This window comes from Dendropsophus ebraccatus, chromosome 4 (assembly GCF_027789765.1).
Source record: "Dendropsophus ebraccatus isolate aDenEbr1 chromosome 4, aDenEbr1.pat, whole genome shotgun sequence".
In the NCBI taxonomy this organism is placed as follows: Eukaryota; Metazoa; Chordata; class Amphibia; order Anura; family Hylidae; genus Dendropsophus; species Dendropsophus ebraccatus.
The window spans coordinates 55776324-55796489 of record NC_091457.1 but is presented as its reverse complement, the minus strand read 5'-3'; the positions used below and the strand labels follow the sequence as shown (position 1 = coordinate 55796489).

At 43.4% G+C, this 20166-nt stretch overlaps 1 protein-coding gene across 1 annotated transcript; it reads right to left on the bottom strand.

Moving 5' to 3' along the window:
• Window positions 1-8617: 8617 nt before the first annotated feature.
• On the bottom strand, window positions 8618-18225 carry ACP2 (acid phosphatase 2, lysosomal). The gene is made up of 11 exons (XM_069965853.1): window positions 17985-18225; window positions 15502-15597; window positions 15026-15112; window positions 14434-14586; window positions 13695-13793; window positions 13045-13134; window positions 10784-10916; window positions 10152-10237; window positions 9938-10044; window positions 9011-9186; window positions 8618-8834 (listed from the first exon to the last, which is right to left on the bottom strand). Exons 1-11 carry the CDS (start codon window positions 18087-18089, stop codon window positions 8698-8700), a joined length of 1269 nt encoding a protein of 422 aa, XP_069821954.1. The 5' UTR covers window positions 18090-18225; the 3' UTR covers window positions 8618-8697.
• Between the last annotated feature and the right edge of the window lie 1941 nt (window positions 18226-20166).

The window sequence follows — 20166 nt, the reverse complement described above, 5'->3', positions numbered from 1 at the left end:
CTTAAGTGTACTAAGCGAAAGTCCTTTATCTAGACCTTGTTGCAGGAAATCCAGAATTTGCGGCATGTCCGGTTTACAGGGATCAGGGGAAATGTCGCCACACCATGTGCAGAATTTTTTCCAGTATTTTAAGTAAATGGAGGATGTAACATCTTTTTTGCTACTTAGCATGGTGTCGATAAATTTTGGCGAAAGGCCCCTGCGAGCTAGGAGGGACTTTTCAGTAGCCAGGCCGCTAAGTGGAGTTGTTGAATCCCTTGGTGATTTAGCGGACCCTGGACGAGAAGATCTTCCCTTTGAGGTAGTAGGAGGGGACCTTCTATTGTCAGCTTTTTTAGGAGACAAAACCAACTTCTTTTTGGCCATACTGGAGCTATGAAGATTACCTGAGTATGAGCAACTAGGATTTTCTGTAGAGCTCTTCCTAACAGGGGAAATGGAGGGAACGCGTAGGCTAGATGGAAATTCCATGGCTGGATTAGAGCATCCACCGCCTCCGGATTGTCTTTTGGGTTTAGGGAGTAAAACTTTTCCACTTTCTTGTTTTTCTTTGTGGCGAATAGGTCCACCTCCGGAGTTCCCCATCTTTCTGTTAGGTTCAGGAACTCTTGTTGATTTAGACTCCATTCTCCTGGTAACATCTTTTCTCGACTCAAGAAGTCCGCTTTTGTGTTGTTTGTCCCTTTTAGGTGGACTGCTGACAATGACTGAAGGTGTACTTCCGCCCAGCTGAAGATTTCTGCTGCCATTTTTTGTAGGAGCGAGTGACGTGTCCCACCTTGGTGATTTATGAACGCCACTGTAGTCGCGTTGTCTGAGTATACCTTGACATCCTTTCCGTGTAGGAGATGTTCTGCACCCTTTAGTGCTTTGTATACTGCCTTCAGTTCTCTTAGATTTGATGAGCACCGGCTTGTCCTTTCCGACCATTGTCCCTGAAGGTATAGGTCTTGAACATGTGCTCCCCACCCCCATTGGCTGGCGTCTGTCGTCAGGGTTACCGTCTGAGGAGGAGACCAGCGAAGACCTTTTGTTAGATTTTTTTCGTTTAACCACCACTTCATCGACAGCTTTATCAGTGTTGACACAGGCATCTTTGCATCTAGGTGCGAGTGAAGACGGTCCCAGGTTTTTAGAATTTGAGTTTGCAGAATGCGTGAGTGACTCTGGCACCACGGTACTGCCGACATGCATGATGTCATGGAGCCGAGAATGGACATTGCCTCCCGGACCGTTGTTGTTGTCTTTCTGGAAAACCTCCTGAATTTGTCCAGAAGAGCTTGCACTTTGTCCTGGAGAAGAAAGGTCATCTGTCTTTCCGTGTCTAGCATCATGCCCAGAAATTTCTTTTTGTGGGCTGGGGTCAGGTCCGATTTTTGAACGTTCACGATCCAGCCTAAATCTTGGAGAGAAGAAATGGTCAAAGCAATGTGTGCATTCAGTTGTTCTTTGGATTGAGCAACAATAAGTAGGTCGTCTAGGTAAGGAACTATCATCACACCTTTTAACCTGAGATAGGCTATCACTTCCACCATCACTTTCGTGAATATCCGGGGGGCAGAGGCTATTCCAAATGGGAGTGCCTTGAATTGGAAGTGATGAGTGGTACTGTTGTGTATCAGAGCGAATCTTAGGTATTTTTGATGGTTTTCGTAGATGGGAATATGAAAGTAAGCGTCTTTCAAGTCTATTGTGGCTAGCCAAGCTCCCTTGGATATTAATGGAATTGCTGTTTTTAGAGTTTCCATTTTGAACCTCTTGTAGGCTATTACTCGGTTTAGAGGCTTGAGATTTATGATTGTCCTGAAAGCTCCATTTGATTTCTGGACCAGAAATAACCGAGAGTAATGGCCTAGACCCTGTTGGGAGAGGGGAACTGGAACAACAGCTTCCAACGAGAGAAGTTCTGATATGCCTAACCACAGACGGTTGTTCAATGAGTCGAGATTGGTTGTGCAGAATTTTGGAGGAGGGAGGTCTGAAAACTATCTTGTAACCCTTCTCTATTGTCCACAATATGAAAGGATTTGATGTTATATTCTCCCACTGGTGAAAAAATTGGGAGAGCCTTCCACCTACCGGGATCGAGTCATTGTTTTTTGTCTGCGGGTTTGGGATTGAGCATGAACTCTCTCCCTCTGCCGCCCTTGGGATAGCTCCATCTCCCAGATTTCCCTTTTCCTCTATAAGAGGTGGTGGTGTTCTGCTTATAGGGACGAAAATTTTGTTTACCTTTAGATGTCTTCTCCTTAGGGAAATCCTTTTTCCTGTCCGCAGCTTTCTCCAGGATGGAATCGAGAACTGATCCGAACACTAGAGATCCTTCGAAGGGAATGGCACACAATTTAGTTTTAGAGAGGTTATCACCTTCCCAGCTTTTTAGCCAGAGTGCCCTTCTAACAGAGTTGGTGAGGGCTACTGATTTTCCTGCGAAGCGGACAGATTCTGCTGAAACATCCACCAGAAATGCTGTGGCCAGTTTTAGCATAGGTACGGACTTAAGCAAATCTTCTCTAGAGGACTTGTTACGGAGATGATTCTCCAGTTCCTCCAACCAAACAAATAGAGATCGGGCAGCACTGGTTGCGGCTATATTAGGATTTAGTGCAGCAGCAGCAGAATCCCATGCCTTGCGCAGCAAACTATCCATTTTTCTATCTATGGGGTCTTTAAGCTGCGAGGCATCCTCGAAAGGGAGGGAGGTTTTCTTTACCACTTTAGCTACTTGGATATCAATCTTTGGGGACTCCGACCAGAGGTTGATATCTGCTTCATCAAAGGGAAATCTCGCTTTAAATTCCTTAGGTATTTGCAATCTTCTTTCAGGGTCACGCCACTCGTCTAGAATCATATCTTTGATGTTACTATGAATAGGAAAAACACGCTTTTTCTTAGGCTTGAGACCCGCAAACATCTCATCTTGTTTATTTAGTGACTCTTGTATTTCTTTGATATCCATAGTATTTCTGATAGCGTTTAATAAGATATCTGTATCCTCAGCCGAGAAATAGTATCTTTTAGGTTCCTCCAATGTTTCAGGGACAACTACGGTTTGTTCCTCACCGGATTTGTCACCCGAAGACAGAGGCTGTTCATCGGAATCAGAATCAGAAATAATACGTCTATGTTTTTTAGGAGGTGGCTCAGGTGACTCAGACCTGTCTTTGGTCAGGGCAGCAGAAACTGTGGCTTTCACCTCCTGATTAATCATTTTCCGGAGTTCCTCCACCAGGGAAGGGGACTCCTGTCTCACAATATTAGATGTACATCCTGGACAGAGAGGTTTAATGTATCCTTCAGACAACTTGTCTTTGCAGATAACACATCTCCTCGTATGTGGCTCCTTGTCTCCCTAAGGAGAGAAGGAAGCCATTACTCATAGGTACATAAAGTAAGCAAGTGAACCCCCTAAGGGTTAGCTACTCACATTGCTGGCAGAGGCGGCCTGCTCCACAGATTCAGAGCGGAGGGCGTCCATAGTGACAGAGACAAAGAGATCAAATGACTAAGTGTTACCTTATATATGATTTTCAGACCTCAAACCAGCTTGCAATTGGCGCCATGTGGCGCAAGCACGCCCTCCGGAAACCCCACGCCGACCCAGCGATTTTCCGGTGGTCGGCGCCATCTTGGGGGCGGAGCTTCCGGTCCCAGGATGCATTGCGCCCTGCGCGTGACGTCAGACGCCACGCTCGCTCTGGGACCGGAAGAGACCAGGGGAAGACACACTCGTGGTCCCGCGGTCCAGCAATGGAGTCGCAGCACTCCTTCCCCGCTGCTTAGACTCCGAGAGCGCGGCAGTGAGGAAAAGATGGGACCGGGAGGCAAAGATTCCGCACGACCCAGTGCAGACTGTGGAGGAGAACTGGGGACCCGGCCAGATGCCCTTCGTCTGCCTGACCGCCACTTCAGACTCTGATCCCGCTGTCAGCCCCAGGACCAGGAGGAGGTAAGACCTCACGTGCTATGTCCTGATAGGAACAGAAAAACACTGAGGGTGAGATGGGGAGGGGCCCTTTTTTAACCTCTCGTGCTTCCTGTTCCTATTAGGACTAATGGCATTCAATCTCCAGGTGGTGCTGTCATGACTGGACGGTCTGACAAAAACATCTAATTATTAATTCAGTGAAAGAATTTAAAAAAACTTTGATAGGTTCTCTTAAAGGCCAAAAGTGGTTGCAGAGTAAGGCTGATTCAGGTAAAAGCTGTGGGGCCCATTACTTAGTTTTGTAGGTTACAGGATGGTTTATGCCCACAGCCTACAAGTGCTCCTGACTGCCAAAGAAACTTCTGTGTCATTGCATCCTGCTGACTCCTCTCCATGGTAGGAGTGGTGGGAAGGTAGGTTTTCCTTTTTGTTTTAAGAGATTAATTATTGCTGGTTACAGAGGGCATTATAACTTGCTAGAAGGGGAATTATTGCTGGGACATACCGCTCAACCACACAGGGGGGGGGTGGTCTTGATTTGGGACTGGATTGTCGATAGAGACTTTCCAAGAACCAACTTTGCCAGTGTGAGCTTGGCCTTATTTAGTCAACATTTATAGCTGATGCCCTGCTTCTCAGTTGCAGTTGGAACATCTTAATTACTTGAGGGTACTTGGTCTGAAAAGATGAAGAAACACTGAGCAATGTGTCTTCCAGTCCTGTCTACTTATTTGCTGCATGGTTCAACTATTACCATATTTCGCCAAAAATAAAACAGTTTTTGTTATATTAATGTTTGCTTTTAAAGAGGTACTAGGTCTTATACTCTATTTTCGGGGAAACAAGGTAATAAAATCCATATGAGATTAAAGGAGAAGTCTGGTGAAAATTTTTATTAAAGTATTGTATTGCCCCCCCAGAAGTTATACAAATCACCAATATACACTTATTATGGGAAATGCTTATAAAGTGCTTTTTTCCCTGCACTTACTACTGCATCAAGGCTTCACTTCCTGGATAAAATGGTGATGTCACGACCCGACTCCCAGAGCTGTGCGGGCTGTGGCTGCTGGAGAGGATGATGGCAGAGGGGTGCTCAGTGTCCCTCCAGTGCCCTGTGTCCCTCAGTGTCCCCCTTGAAAAGCTCCAGTCATCTACATCGAAAGTGATTTACAACTTCCTTGCTCCTCATTCCCCGCTCACTGCTGGCACAATTACGCACGTCGGTAGCGAGCTAGTGAATTAATTAAATAGAATGTATCATCTAGATTTCTTTTTAGTGATTCTAATCTGTTTCTATTTTCTGATTGTAGATTCATTTAATATGTAATACATCATTAACTTTAACAAAGAGAAAACAGGAACGTTCTGGAATATGGAAGGGATAACTGTCCACTGAACAATTGTTCAGCCATCAGTTATTGAAGGTGAATGGCCAAACATAATTGCATGAATCTGTATTATACAGGGGCCGACCAGCAACCAGCTCCCCACTTTTGTTTCAATCTGTGTGGAATTGCCTATTCATGAATGTTAGAGGGTCACTGTCACCATAAAAAAAAGTTTGGACATGTCATAGAGACATGTCAAAAGTTTTGATCGGTCTGGGTCTGAGCGTTCAGACCCTTACTGATCAGGAGGACTCTCCCAGCTCTGTGTCACATGATCAGTTGGGCTTATAATGCAAGTCTATAGAGCTCGACTGATTATGCTGACACAGCGTGGGGATCGGAATGTGCTGCAGTACGGTCCTCTTCCCGCTCGTTCTGATGATTAGTATGGGTCTGCACACACGCAAACCAATAAAAAAAAAAAAAAAAGTCTTCTATAATTACAGTGGCACTTTGTTTTACATATGAAATAAGTAGAAACTTTGATTGTACAAATGTTCTTGTGTTTATTTTCCTGGGGATCATAAACAAAGTGCAAGCCACAGTACTTGCGTCTTTCTCAGGTTTTAAAAGACACAACATTTTCAGGTGCGCGGCTTCACTTCTCTTCATGTGATGATGGTACACAAGGGTGCACCCCTGTGTTATATGTTTTCCTTCTCTCTTTTTGCTGTGGCTTTAAGAAAAATATACGATGCAAGTGAAATCTTACAGATAAAATACTCAGTTTACCCAATCCTTCATTACTTTATTTGATAAAATTTACATCATTAGACAGATAAAGAAACTAACAAAAACACATTACATACATTAAATCATTGTGCAAAATAAAAAGGGTTATGCGGCACTCCTCTTCTTCCTGATTTGATCTTGTGTGTGGAGACACTGTAGGGCATAGGGCAGGACAGTCAATGAGACAAACAACGAACTATGTGTACTGTGAACATCCCCTACTTTACACTGGCCGAAACATCTGCCCAGCAGAACATGTAAGTCGTGATGAGCAAACAACGGAAAAGTGTCTGGGTTCGGCCGCCTGGTTCAACCCAACCCTTGGCATTTAACTCCTAGCGTCTGGAGGCGTTGGACACCGCCCTAGGGCTGCCAGGAACACATGGCTACAGCCATAGGCCACATGGCCGAACCTGAACACTTTCTGATGTTCACTCATCACTAAATGTAATGGATACTGACCAGGTGTTAGCGAGTTTCTTCTGCAACTGTCCAGTCGAGCCTGCAGCAGTGTCTTTCCACAACAAAGTCAGATCGAGCAGAAAAGAGAGATGCTATATGACCCCTATAAACAGTCCAGCGGCTTTAAAATTCCACATGTATGAGGTCAGAAATAGAGATGTAGACAGCGTACTATTCACGGGCAGTTGTGCTTAGCAGCACATCACAAAGGGTCCATAAGAACTAAACTCCTGTGATTTTTTTTATTTATTTTATTATTATTTCATCCCCAGCAGTTATCAGCATATGCTAAACCCCTGTGCTAGTAATTCCATTTCTGAAACATTTCTTTTTAAGCTACAAGCCCTGAAGGTCTGGCTGCAATATTGCTTGCCCATACAACAGGCTTGCTAAATCCCACAGCCCTATTCATTTTTTTTACTATTAGCATCTCATACAAATGAAAAGTAAGTGAATTACCAGCACTGCAATATCCCAGCAACTGTTAGGGAGTGAAATAATAAAAATTTCTTTTAAGTGCTGATTTACAGTGACAGCAACAACAGCCGTGACAACAAAAACACCAATATGTGAAAGTTTGGACAGCCATCACAAGCAGAGCAGGGTAAGGATTTAAAACATTTTTTTTTTAACTTAAAAGACATGGCATATGTCCTGTGGTATTGCATGGCTATTCAATGAATGGGTGTAGATGGATAGGGTGGAGCTGTTCATGTGTAGTGGGCCCCTGACATCCACATATCCTAACAGGTAGATAGAAAGGTACAACAAATGCACCTTAAGAAAATAGCCCAGACTTATAAAAGTGTGTAAAATTCACACTCGTGTAAACTGTCCACTGTAACCAATCACAGCTCAGCTTTTATTTTACCAGAGCTAACATGTGAGCTGTGATTGGTTGTTGGGGGTAATTTACAACAGTTTCTATTTTAAAAACTTTGATAAATCTGGGCCACTGTGTTTTGGCCACAATTTTTTATGCCAGGATTATTAAATTCCCCAATCTGTGGCTCTCCAGCTATCGCAAAACTACATCCCATTCTCATGGTAACTGTAATTTTACCAGAGCTGGAGAGATTTAGGCTATCATAAGTGCAATGCCATAAATTCTTAGGCAGATTATTTGTATAAAATTTACTGCAGACAGAATAAAAGTTTACTTGTTAAGACATAACTTGCAGAACTGTTCAGGTTCGTCAACATTCTTTGAACCTGAATGCTCAGCACTTGACTCCCAGCGGCTGGAGAAGTTGGATGCTGCCCTAGGGAGTCCTAGAAAATACGGATACAGCCTATGGAAAAATGCTGAGCGTTCAGGTTCTTGTAAAACTTAAACATATTTGGAAAGGGTTACAAAAGAAAACCTCTTTTTCAAATGATTATAAACAGTGCAATGACATTTAACAGTAAAATAATGCTTGCTTACATAGATAGCTCTCAATGTTACTGAAGATATTTTTAGATATGAGGCCAGGATTGTTCTTTATTTTAGGAACTTACCTTTCAAGAGGGTACCTAGTAAAACCAACAGAATGTACTCCTATAAATAAGATGGGTAACACTATAGATATATATACCTTATGAGGACATACATCATTTAGTGTTACAACTGATAGCCCAGTAAGACAGCTAAGACAGTCTCAAAAACAACATTTTCCTACAGAAAACCCAATAAAACACATCAATGATCAGGAAGCAGTGGACATGCTGGACTGTGGCTCCCTTTTTTACTTCTGTGACCAGCACAAAATATTATAATGGAACTGCACATATATATATGTGCTCATTATACACAGTCTATAGGTATAGGGGTATAGGAAGTCAGAGGACTGACCTGCAGCTCTGTGATGGAGTCACAGCAGTCCATAGATACACAGCTACATGACACAAACTCCCTGGACACAGCTGGACATGTGGCTTTAACCAATCACGTGATGGAATCAGATAACTACTGCAGACCCCATAACACATGAATTTATTTCCTCACATTTGCCAAATCCATGAGTTTGCTTGCATTGGTTTGTTCCTATTATAACGTTTAAAATTGCCATCTTTTGCTGAGATTTGGAAATTTAAAAATTAAAAAAATTTAAAATTTTACTTAAAAATTCCTATATGCCTTCTCTAGGATGTCATCGGCTGAGAGGCACCAAGGCCACGGGTATGGAGTCAGAGCTCAGTCATTCAGCTCTGTTCCTCCCCCAGATCTGAGACGTGCTGGTAGCCTTGGGTTTGAGACTTCTGCCGAAAGAGGACTGTTAGCAGCAGGACGATGAGGAGGAAGAGGATACAGCCGCAGGCAACGAGACCCACAATGACTTCTGTGCAATCAAAGCAAGAGAAAGACGTAAGAAACCAGAAAGTATGATAAGTTGCCCATATTATATTAGGACTGGACTGGGGATCTACACCAGTGGCATACTGACTTCCTCCCCCAGTCTTTCTACAAAAGGCAGTCAAAAGGATGTTGAATGCATGTACATCGCATTTTCCTTACCTGTATCATTGACTGGACTGGAGATCTGACACTCTTTCTCCCAGTCTTTTGCGATGACTCGATCCAATAAGCTCTTAAACTTATCTAGGGGGCAGCTGTGCACACAGCCTGGTAAGCTTAAGGGAAAGGGCTGCTGTGTGCTGTCATTTCTAAAATACATCTCAACCGTAAAGTTCCTAATAGGAGGAAACAATAAAAAAATATCAATGATAGACATTAAGTAGAAGTAAGGGGAAGCCATCCGCTCATGCAGTGGTAAACAGTTACATGATTTACTAGGAAAATACTGCAGCCATTACCCACTGAATAAGAGGTTTGTTTTGGCTGCATGTGGCTCTATGCTTATATAGCTTCACCAAGAATGAAAGGATGAATTTTATATGCAATAGATTAGACCATTAGGATTTAATATAGATTTCCAAAGGCCACAGCAGCTGAGACATAATGACAACACATCACCATCCACATATCTAACTATCCATTCAAGGAAAAAGCACATCTGAAATAATAAAAGAGGGAGCTTGCCCGAGCACAGGATTTTGATAAAAAAAAATAAAAATTGTAAATCCAGAAAGAAGCGCAGCACACCAATCCAAAACAAACTCAGTGGTTTACTAAGCATGAACGAGCAGTTCATTACCATTTAGCTACACTGAATAAACCACCTTCATAGTTTTCTTTGGACTGGTGTGCAGTGATTCTCTCGGAATATCTAAACCTATCACACACATGGCTATCACTATTCAAACCGGTTTTGGAGTGGAAATTCACTAAGTGATGGTCTCAAAAGCAAAAATAGCATGAACACCACATGTATAATGATAGGCATAGACCACTTCATAAATCATTTGACTGTAAAGATGTCCTTACAGAAAATAAAAAAGGGACACATGATAGAAGCAGTTTACATTTTATGCTATGTCATACCCTGGAGACTCTTCGTACAGCTCGAATATATGGCAAGAAGCATACGGAGCCTGTTTTCCATTGTAGACATCCAATGCCATTTGCAGAGCGCCCAGTGTGGTGTCGTGCTAAGTAGAAGTAGAAATGTTGGTAAGAGACTCATTGACACCATAGGGAGACATCATTACTACAGTGCCATCTCCTTTTCAAGAAACCATCACTTATATTTACTTACTGTTGAATATGCAATCAATTTCAGGTCATCGGCGGCATTCTGTGCAGCCGCTGTTATGTTCTTCAGGATCTCAGCCACCAGGACACCTGCGCAAAGTATCCAACTTTACTGATCAAATAAGTACCATTATGTCTCCTATATTAATTAATGGCAAATTGAATGTGACAAATCGCTTTCTTTTGTGACACTATCACTGCAAAGCAAGGATGACTGAGAATTTGTCTAACATTTGCTCCAATATGCTGCAGGTTTAACTTCCACTTGGAATGGGTGAAGACCTTTCCATATTCCTCAACTATGGTCCTTTCTCACCTGTCATGTTTTTGATGCAAATGCAGGAAAAGAGCACAAAATGAGGGGAAGTATAAAAAGGTAGATATCCCATGTGTGTATTTTAACCACTAACAGTTTTAGCTTCATGAAAAGCATCAAAACAGCACGAGAGAGCAGTTAGGCGAGTGACTTTACGTGTCTATTCACACTACATTTTTAATGGAGGAAATACTGCTGTAAATAATGATCTTGATCATTATTTATGGCTGTAATCATCAAAATAGAGTTGTATTTTCACTTTATAAATATGTGTGAACATAGCCTTGATGCCCCCTGCTTTGTCACTGTTTCTCTCTTACCTCCTTGCAAACGTGCTTTTTCCTCTTGTTTAGTAATCCCAAAGAGGAACCTGAAGCTAAAATCCTTTAAACCTCTCAGTCGTTCCAAAACTTCGTCTGTTGCCCAGGATGGGAGGCTCAGGTTATGTTTAGACTAAGGCAAAAAAAAGTAAGTTTCAACTAATGAATGTAAATTTCAAAAAAAAAAAAAAAAAAAAAAGTGTAGTTACACCTTAAAGTGTAACATCATTATCAACCTTTGCTGGCTGCAGGATACAGTCTCTCCTGCTGCACTCCCTGTTCAGGAGAGCGCACTGGATGCGGAATTCCATCTCTGACTCAGGGAGCGTAGCAGCAGAATTTTAACTGTGTATCCTGCTGCCAGCGAAGAATGATAGTTACACTTTAAGGTTATCTCCAAAAATATAAATTGCATTCGATTTTTCAGCTAGTAAAAAAAAAAAAAAAAGTTTAAAAAAAATATCTGCCTTCTTTAACTGCCTTTGCACAAGAAATGGCTTAAAGGGGTAGTGCGGCAGTAAATAATTATTCACAGAATAACACACATTACAAAGTTATACAACTTTGTAATATATGTTATGTCTGTGAATGGCCCCCTTCCCCGTGTCCCACCACCCCCACCCGTGTACTCGGAAGTGTGGTGCACTATACATACCTGTCACGTGCCGACCCCCATCTCCGATCTTCATTCTGTGACGTCTTCTTCTGCCGGCCGGCGAACAGCTCTGACTGTTCCGAATGCCGGCCGCCCTCTGCAGCGTCATCCGATGCTCAGCCGCGATTGGCTGAGCATAACTGTGCTCAGCCAATCGCGGCTGAGCACAGTTGTGACGCGGCGGAGGGGGGGACGGGCGGCAGCGACTCGGCCGTCCGTCCGAAGATGACGTTTAGCACAAAATGGCGGACGGCCCTTGACACGGATCAGGTAATGTATAATGCACCAACACTTCCGGGTACACGGGTGGGGGTGGTGGGACACGGGGAACGGGGCGATTCACAGACATAACATACATTACAAAGTTGTATAACTTTGTAATGTGTGTTATTCTGTAAATAATTTTTTAGCGCCGCACTACCCCTTTAATTAATTGATTGCTAGAAATACCGGGGTTGCTCATCAGCTGATCATGCATTTTAAAACTGTCCACAAAAAGGTGCCATCCTATTATATGTAGAGAAGTGGTAAGCTAATTAATGCTAATTGGCTCTGTACTGATCTAACAGATCGTGGTTCCTTCACAGTGCGTTTCACTGCATTTGAATTTGGGGCCCTCTTAAACCTTTTTCAAAAACAAGGAAACTTGTCTAAGAAAACCAGCCACTGTTTTAAACAGAGTTTGTCACTGTGCCCCACTCCCCTGCTACATCTATTCTGCACAGACCTTCCTACCGCTGCCTGATTAATCAGCTTCATCCCCGAAGTGGAACTAATATCAAATTCATGATTCTGCCAAACATCATAATCATGTATGACTAAAATGTGCAAACAATCAAATTAGTTTAATTGCTCAGTGACTACTTTTAGGGCCCTATTCCACAGTAACGATAATCGGCCGGATTGGCCCCATTTGGCCCGATTCGTCCGATTATCTTTCGGTGAAATAGAAAGAACGATCAGCCGATGATCGTGTCATCGGCTGATCATTCATTTAGGGCCAGACCTAAAATCATCGTTCCCCCACCGCGCATCGCTACGGTTGAATAGCGCTGTGCGGCGGGCGACCGACGATTTGAGAAGAAACAGCAGCAGCATCATCATACATTACCTGGCTGCAGGGCTTCTTCTCTGCGCGGTCTTCATCCCCGACTCCTGCGCGCTCTATCTTCTGAATGGCCAGTCAGCTGACGGAGCGCTCAGCCAATCACAGGCCAGGACCGCCACGGCCTGTGATTGGCTGAGTGTGGCCTGTCAGCTGACCGGCCATTCAGAAGATAGAGCGCGGGGGACCCGGGGAGGAGACGGAGCGGAGGATAAGCCCTGCAGCCAGGTAATGTATGATGCTGCAAGGACATCGGTAACGATGTCCTTGCAGCCCTCGCTCAACGATCATCGGGCCGTGGAATAGGCCCAGTAAACGAGCGGCGATCTAGCAGATCGCCGCTCGTTTACATCGTTGATCGGGCCCTCCTCGGCCCGTGGAATAGGACCCTTAGACTTTAACAATGATTCCCAAGATTCCCAATACCGCTCCCATCATGGAACACCAGAAAAACTACCATTGTGCAAGTGATATCATGAGCAGATGCTAGAGAGAACTGACCTCACAGAAAAAGATGTCATAGATGGTCCATACTGATTCTAGTGAACAGTCCGTTAGTCCAGTCTTATTGGCAACCATATGCAAAAACGCCTATGGAATATAAAGAAGCTGTAAGTATAAAAAATTTGATTTTTTTTTTCCACTTAATTACACAGTTAAAAAAGAACTCCAGACAAAACTTAAAAATCCAGTGCTAGTAGGGCAGGGTGGGAACATAATAAAGTCACACTTACCGGTCCCTGTGCCCACATTGCATAGCAGCTTCACTCACGGCTCCCTATCGGGCTCCTGTAACTCCCAATGCAGTGAAGTTATTACTCAGCTGAGAAATGCCCACTCAGTTGATCAGTGACCGGACATCACTGCAGTGACTGACTGGCTGAGCGAGTAGTTCCTGTATGTGGGTAGTGGATCGTGATGAACTGGTGGAAAACAATACCAGAGGTTGTCAGTCTGGAAGGGTAAGTTTAACTACTCTATTATCTTCCTGCCCTGCCAGCACTGGATTTTTAAGTTTCGGATTCTCCTTTAAGGTTTATTCACAAATTGCAGTCATGACCACTGTGTTTTCTTCATCACTTCAAAAGAACACAATCATCTCATGGTTTTTGCCGTAACATGTAAACAAACCCTTAGTCTGTTTCCTTTACCATATTCTCTCTGGTCTTGTTGACATATTCAGGAGAGTGCCGCGTCTCCTCTTGCAACTTGAGATATTTTGGACAAGGGAGAATTGGAAACTTTAAGAGCTAAAATAAAGAAAAATAACATTAACAGCTGAGACATAAAGCAGTGGTGCATACAACTTTCTTTTGGTCTGTGGGCTGCATTGCCATATTGTTATAATTCAAGGGAGCACAACAGATCATTTGCCTCAAAGTCATAATTCCCCCCCCCCAATTTACATACACACACACTCGTTCTTTACAGAAGTTGCATTATTTATTAACACCATTTAGAGCTAAAGTACATATCATAGCATTTAACTTTTATTACTAGCTTAAATGGAGTAATGCAAAAAAAAAAAATAATAATTTGTACCGTAGTATTTTTTTATTCACTATCTACTGTGCAGAATAAGAGACAGGAGGATAAAAGACGTCCCTTCTTTATCTTGAACAATTACAATGCAGCTTTACATAGTGCCTGTAGCAACTAAGGAGTAAAATGGCTGAGATCTCAGTTGTCTGTCGGGGAAGGCAAGCTTTCCTTTAAAGCTTTCACTTTAAAGAGGTTTTTCTGCCAATAACTATTGATGGTCTGTCCACAGGATAGGAGATCTCGTACTCCAATAGCATCAAGGAGCATGGGCCTACAAGGCAACTGTATTTCACAAAAACAAATACATCCTTATATACCTGTGAATGGTCTGTTAACACCATTACGTACCTGTTCTTCAGAATCTGGCACTGTGTGCACCGGGATTGGCTGCCAGGTGATATTTGGATTGAAGATCTGAACACCTTCTGGTGGGTATAGGCCGGCCAGGTTTGCCTCTGCACTCATCAGTGTACGGTCCACATCTGTGCTCCTCACATAGATCTGGGCAGGAAGAGGAAACTAATATAAGGACCTGTTATATCATGCCTTATGTTGTAAATGGGTTGTGTAGGAACAGATTATAAAAGGTCATGCAGTAAAGTCTTCCTTATAGGGGTAGTTCCCAGAAAAAAAATTCTAACTAGTGCAAGAAAGTGCCAGAGATTTGTAATTTACTTCTATTAAAAAATTTCCAGTCTTCCAGTACTTATCAGATGCTGTTTGTCCTGCAGGAAGTGGTGTATTTTTTCCATTCTGGAGAGTAGGAGAGGTTTTCTATGGTAATTTGCTACCTCTCTGGACAGTTCCTGACATGGACAGAAGTGGCAGCAGAGAGCACCGTGAGGAAAGAATACACTTACTTCCTGTAGGACATACAGCAGCTAATAAGTACTGGAGTACTTGAGATTTTTTAATAGAAGTAAATACAAATCCCACTTACCTCATGCCTATCATATGACTCGTTCAGGAATCCTTTGTAGCGTGCCCGCAGTGCCTGTCCCAAGTCCCAGTGCTGTTTCATTCCAATCTGGAAAGAAAAAAAGCTTTACTTATAAGGAGTAGTGTAGATAATAAAACTAAAAGAATATTTTCATGTACTGTTCTCAAGCCACTGACTCTCACAGCTTTAAGGGCAATATGGGGGTTATAGTTTAGCATCTGTAGAGCCAGTGGTTGGAAAACACAGCACAGACTTTTGGATCTTAACATGACATGATACAGCAGGGGTGGGGAACCTTTGCTCTCCAGCGGTTGCAAAACAATAACTCCCATCATGGCTGGACAGAGCTTTACCTTTAAGTGTCCGTGCATGATGGGAGTTGTAGTTTTGCAACATCTGGAAAGCTGAGGTTCCCAACCCATGTGATAACATCACAATTAACTATAAAGTTGCTCCAACAGTGGAGTGAATATTACCTGTGTAAGCTGCCCAAATCCTTGAGGCCAGGCGCTCTCCTGATGCACATCATTAGGATATGTCCTCACAGGAGATCGGTCACCATGTCGATATACCTGGAAAAAGTAAACCATCAAATCTTATGGGCCGATTATACTGTACTTTTATCACTTCAGAAAATTAACACCCGGAAAAAAATGCAAGGCTCATCAGATTAAGTTGTTGAGATCAGTCATTTCATACAGCGAATGGAACTGGAAAGGATGAAATATTAGTCTCAAAATCAGTGCACCAATCTGCAATGTAAGGTTCTCCTATATGGGCCGATATTCAGCATTATTAATAGCGCAATCGAACCTTACGGCCATTACCATGCATTGTTATTGGCTGCACATCTCCTGTTTAGACAGAAAGATGTGCGGCCATTAAAAGGGTATTCCACTCAAACATAACTTTTCATATGTTGCTGCCAATAGTGAGACTAATAATTAATTGTGTACTTGTTAGTAACTATTCTGTCTACTTCCCCCACTTCTGAGCTGCTGCTTGATGCTGAATACACACAAAAAAATAAAAAAATAAAAATTTGTGTGAGAGCTTTTCACTCTGTCTCCCCCTCCTCGCTTGGGAGACAGCTAACGTAAACAAGTCCCTATCTGCAACTTTGTAATGCTGGGAGGATTAATCACATTGAGTTCAACAGCAACTGGACCTCAAATTAACCCTCCCATGTTATAACCATTTCTCAAGACAGTTTACCATCAAAAGGGATGAACAATCTCGTTTGCGATCGTTTATCGTAAAAATCGCTCAGTGTAATAGGACCCTAAGTGTGTCCGTCTGACAGTCATCCCACTGATGACAGGATGCAGCCATATACAGTGGTGGGCAGCAGCAGGTGCCATCCATTTCAAAGGCCAAAACAGAGTTGCCTAGCGTGGGCTGTATATGCTAATACAATAGGACTTAATAGCGCAGCACTTCATTATCCAGTCCTATTAAATTACCAGGTGACTCACTGAACCGAATAGGACGCATAAAATGCAGTGTAAACCTTGCCAAAGTCATAAAACACTAGTGACAAGCCCACAATTTATCCATTAAATCAGCGCTTCTAAAAACGTTTTCTACTGGAACTTCATCCAGCAGAGCAAAGTGATGCCCGGGGCCGCACCAGACTGACCAAGAGGATGCCCGGGGCCGCACCAGACTGACCAAGAGGATGCCCGGGGCCGCACCAGACTGACCAAGAGGATGCCCGGGGCCGCACCAGACTGACCAAGAGGATGCCCGGGGCCGCACCAGACTGACCAAGAGGATGCCCGGGGCCGCACCAGACTGACCAAGAGGATGCCCGGGGCCGCACCAGACTGACCGACTGACCAAGAGGGTGCCTGGGGCCACACCATCTGTTGTGGAGGTCCATACAAAAATAAAAACTATTGCTCAGCCTCCCCTCCATTTGTCTCTTAATCTCTGTAGAACAATAAATAAATCCAAAATAAGTCAATAATGTTCCTAAACCAGAGATTGTTGCAGTCAGGGAAAGAACTGTGCAAAAGTTGTCACTTTTGTGACTACTGCCTTCCTAGCAACTAGGAGGTGCCTCACAGTTTGAGAAGTAATGCATTAAAAGGGGATGGGGTGGTTATGGACGGCGGAGGTCACTTACCTACCCCCATTCCAGCAGCCGCTTCCTGGTGTGAGCTGCCGCATGAGAAGTGACGTGTAAAGGCAGCTAAGCCATTCAGCGGCCGAGGCGGGACTTTTCTACGGCCGCAGAATGGCTGAGCTGCCTTGAGACGTCACATCTCATGCGGCAGCTCACACCAGGAAGCGGCCGCAGGACGGGTGTACCAGGCGGCGCTGGAACAGGGTAGGTGAGTGACCTCCGCTGTCCATAACTGAAAAATACCCCCGGGCCAGAGTACCCTTTTAAACAAATGTCACATGTTGGCACTGTCACCCATGGGTTAATATGCAATCCAGTAAACAGTAAGATTTTCTTTTGTTGCCCACAGCAATCAATCACAGCTCAGCTTCCATTTTACCAGAGCAATAGTATATGATAGCTGCGCTGTGATTGGTCGCTATGGGCAACAGACAGATCTGATGATCTCCCCCATAGGTGCCAGGTATAGCAGACGGATAGATTCATCTGAAGCCTCTCGCTGCTGCTAAGCTCCTTCTATGTGCAGTGACTGCAGTGATTGCATAACTAGCAGCTGAACGCTGTGCTGCACAGTAACCTGGGGGCCATAGCCCGGCTGTGAGACCAGAAATCGCCTCCTCCCCACCGCTCACCAGGGACTTATTCCAGTAATAGCACAATGGGAAGAAGACAATGTCCTCAGCTGTCTGCCAGGACTACTTGCACCCAGTGAGGTCCCTTTGCGGTATGGGATTTAGACACTACCCAAGTCCCAGACCCCAACCAGGACTCACTTCCGGGTTCTTGACAATACACCGGTAATGGCCGACAGGCGCCCCCTCCCTTACTCACCAGAGTGACGAAGCGAAGCTGGTGAGCCTGTGCCAAGATCTGTCCCGATATTAGGACCACCAACCCCAACGGTGATATTAACTTCCACCCGCTCCTGGAAGCCATAATCCTTCAAAATGTCCGACCCCGGAACTCCTTGTGCAGAGCCGCACTTCCTGTGAGGAACGGTATCGCGGTAACACGAGAGTAGTAACATGGCTGCCGTTTCAATTGCGGAGTGCAAAGATGATTACACATAACTTCAACACCCTACTTCCTCTTTTTATGCCCCTGGTGGTCAAGACGGGAAAAGCAATTAGGAATATAGTATCATAGTCAACCAAAATATTGTGAGGATCCCTCTAGTGGCGAGATGCGGTATGGCACTATTACAGGCAGGATAAAAATACTAGAGGTTTAAACGGTTCATTTACACAATGAAGCCAGAAACAGATTATAAACAGAGATCAGGTCATAAAGGAAAGACTGAGATTTCTCCTCTTTTCAAGTCCATTCCTGGTTTTGGCTTCAAATCTTTGGCAGATAATCTGTCAGATAATTTTTCTGTGTAAATGGACCCTTATGCTGGGTTTACATGGAAAGATTATCGTGCGAATTTGCACGATAAAGATCGAATTCGAATGATAATCGTACGTGTAAATGCAGCGAACGATCGAACGACGAGCGAAAAATCGTTCATTTTGATCCTTTAACTTGTTCTTAAATCATTGTTCGTCGTTCGCAAAAAAAATCGCCGATCGTTCCGTGTAAACAGTTGTTCACTGATTTTACCTATGTGCGAGATAGGCTTAAGCGATCGCAAAACAATCAGAAAACGAATTTTCGGTACGATATATCGTTCTATCTAAATGCTGATCGTTATAAAAGAAAAATCGCTACTTAGAAATCGTTAATCGTACAATTGGGCGAATTATCACTCCGTGTAAACCCAGCATAAGTCTTAGGGACATTCTGGCTTTACCTTGGCTTGTTTTTTGGCACAATTGTTTTCCGAATCACAATCACACAAGCACAATCATAGGGGGTCTCAGGGCTGGATTGGGAATATAAACCTTGGTGTATATTAGACAAGTACATAAAATGGCATTCAGCATCAATTACATGTTTTAAGTACAATGTGTGATCATGAGCATGCATGTGCTTGAAACATGTCAGTGATGCTGCAGGCGGATTGCCCTGTGAGATGTGACGTCTGAACATTATTGGAATATAAAATAAAACGTATTGATTTTACTGACATGCTGGATCCACTATTTTTTCTTCATTGGATGTCTACAGTGCACCTGGCCAAGTGCAGGATCTGCGCACCAGGACTTACACAAAGGGGATCTGGCCAATACATATCTTTGTTTGATCTTGTTACAATTTCATCCACTGTGTTTCTACTGCATACCAAGACCAATATTACCAATAATACAACAGACAAATAATACCATCATACCATGGTCACTGTTATTACCACCATACTGATACTGAATAAAATCTATATACTATATAAAGACCAATATTCCTCTCAAAAAATGTTTGCGCAAATCTCCATTTGCGACAAATATTCACATAGAATCCAGAATTGTGTGACATCAGGCATTCCAGAGTTGGGTGACCTCACACATTCCGGAATTGTGTGACTCACGCATTTTGGAATTGTGTGAACTGGGCCAGGAATTTCACAATGGCGCACTTTAGACGCATTCACCTTGACCTGCTATTTTAACACACTTCTAATACAGAATTAAGTTTTATTACTAAGGAGTTTGTGAGTGCAGCTATTTCCTCTTTTTCTGTACTTTGGTTATGTGTTACATCACAAGGGCAGAATGAGCCTTTGTAATGTCAGAATCTGGAATTAAGATGTCACAGTAGGGCATTATGATGTTACCATGAAAGCCCTGAGATGGCACAACGGGGCTTTGGGATATTATAATACAAAATTGTAATGTCACAACAGGGCTCATGGATTCAAAGCAGGGGTTACCAACAGCACACTGTGTACATGAACAAACAATTGCAAATGTTATACACATTCACCAGATTTGGGATCCTTAATACCCTATCAACATTGTAGGGTTCCAAAAAAAGGTGTTTTAAAAGGGTTGGATCTAGAGATGAGCGAACCTGGAGCATGCTCGAGTCCATCCGAACCCGAACTTTCGACATTTGATTAGCGGTGGCTGCTGAAGTT

What these genes read in the sequence shown, in the direction of transcription:
- ACP2 (XM_069965853.1), bottom strand. Translation starts at nt 18,089, where the DNA reads ATGGCTTCCAGGAGCGGGTGGAAGTTAATATCACCGTTGGGGTTGGTG. An exon ending in AGTCATATGATAGGCATGAG is followed by an intron (nt 14,587 to 15,025) that starts GTAAGTGGGATT and finishes CTTCCTGCCCAG; the next exon opens with ATCTATGTGAGGAGCACAGA. An exon ending in CAGTCCAGTCAATGATACAG is followed by an intron (nt 8,835 to 9,010) that starts GTAAGGAAAATG and finishes TTGATTGCACAG; the next exon opens with AAGTCATTGTGGGTCTCGTT.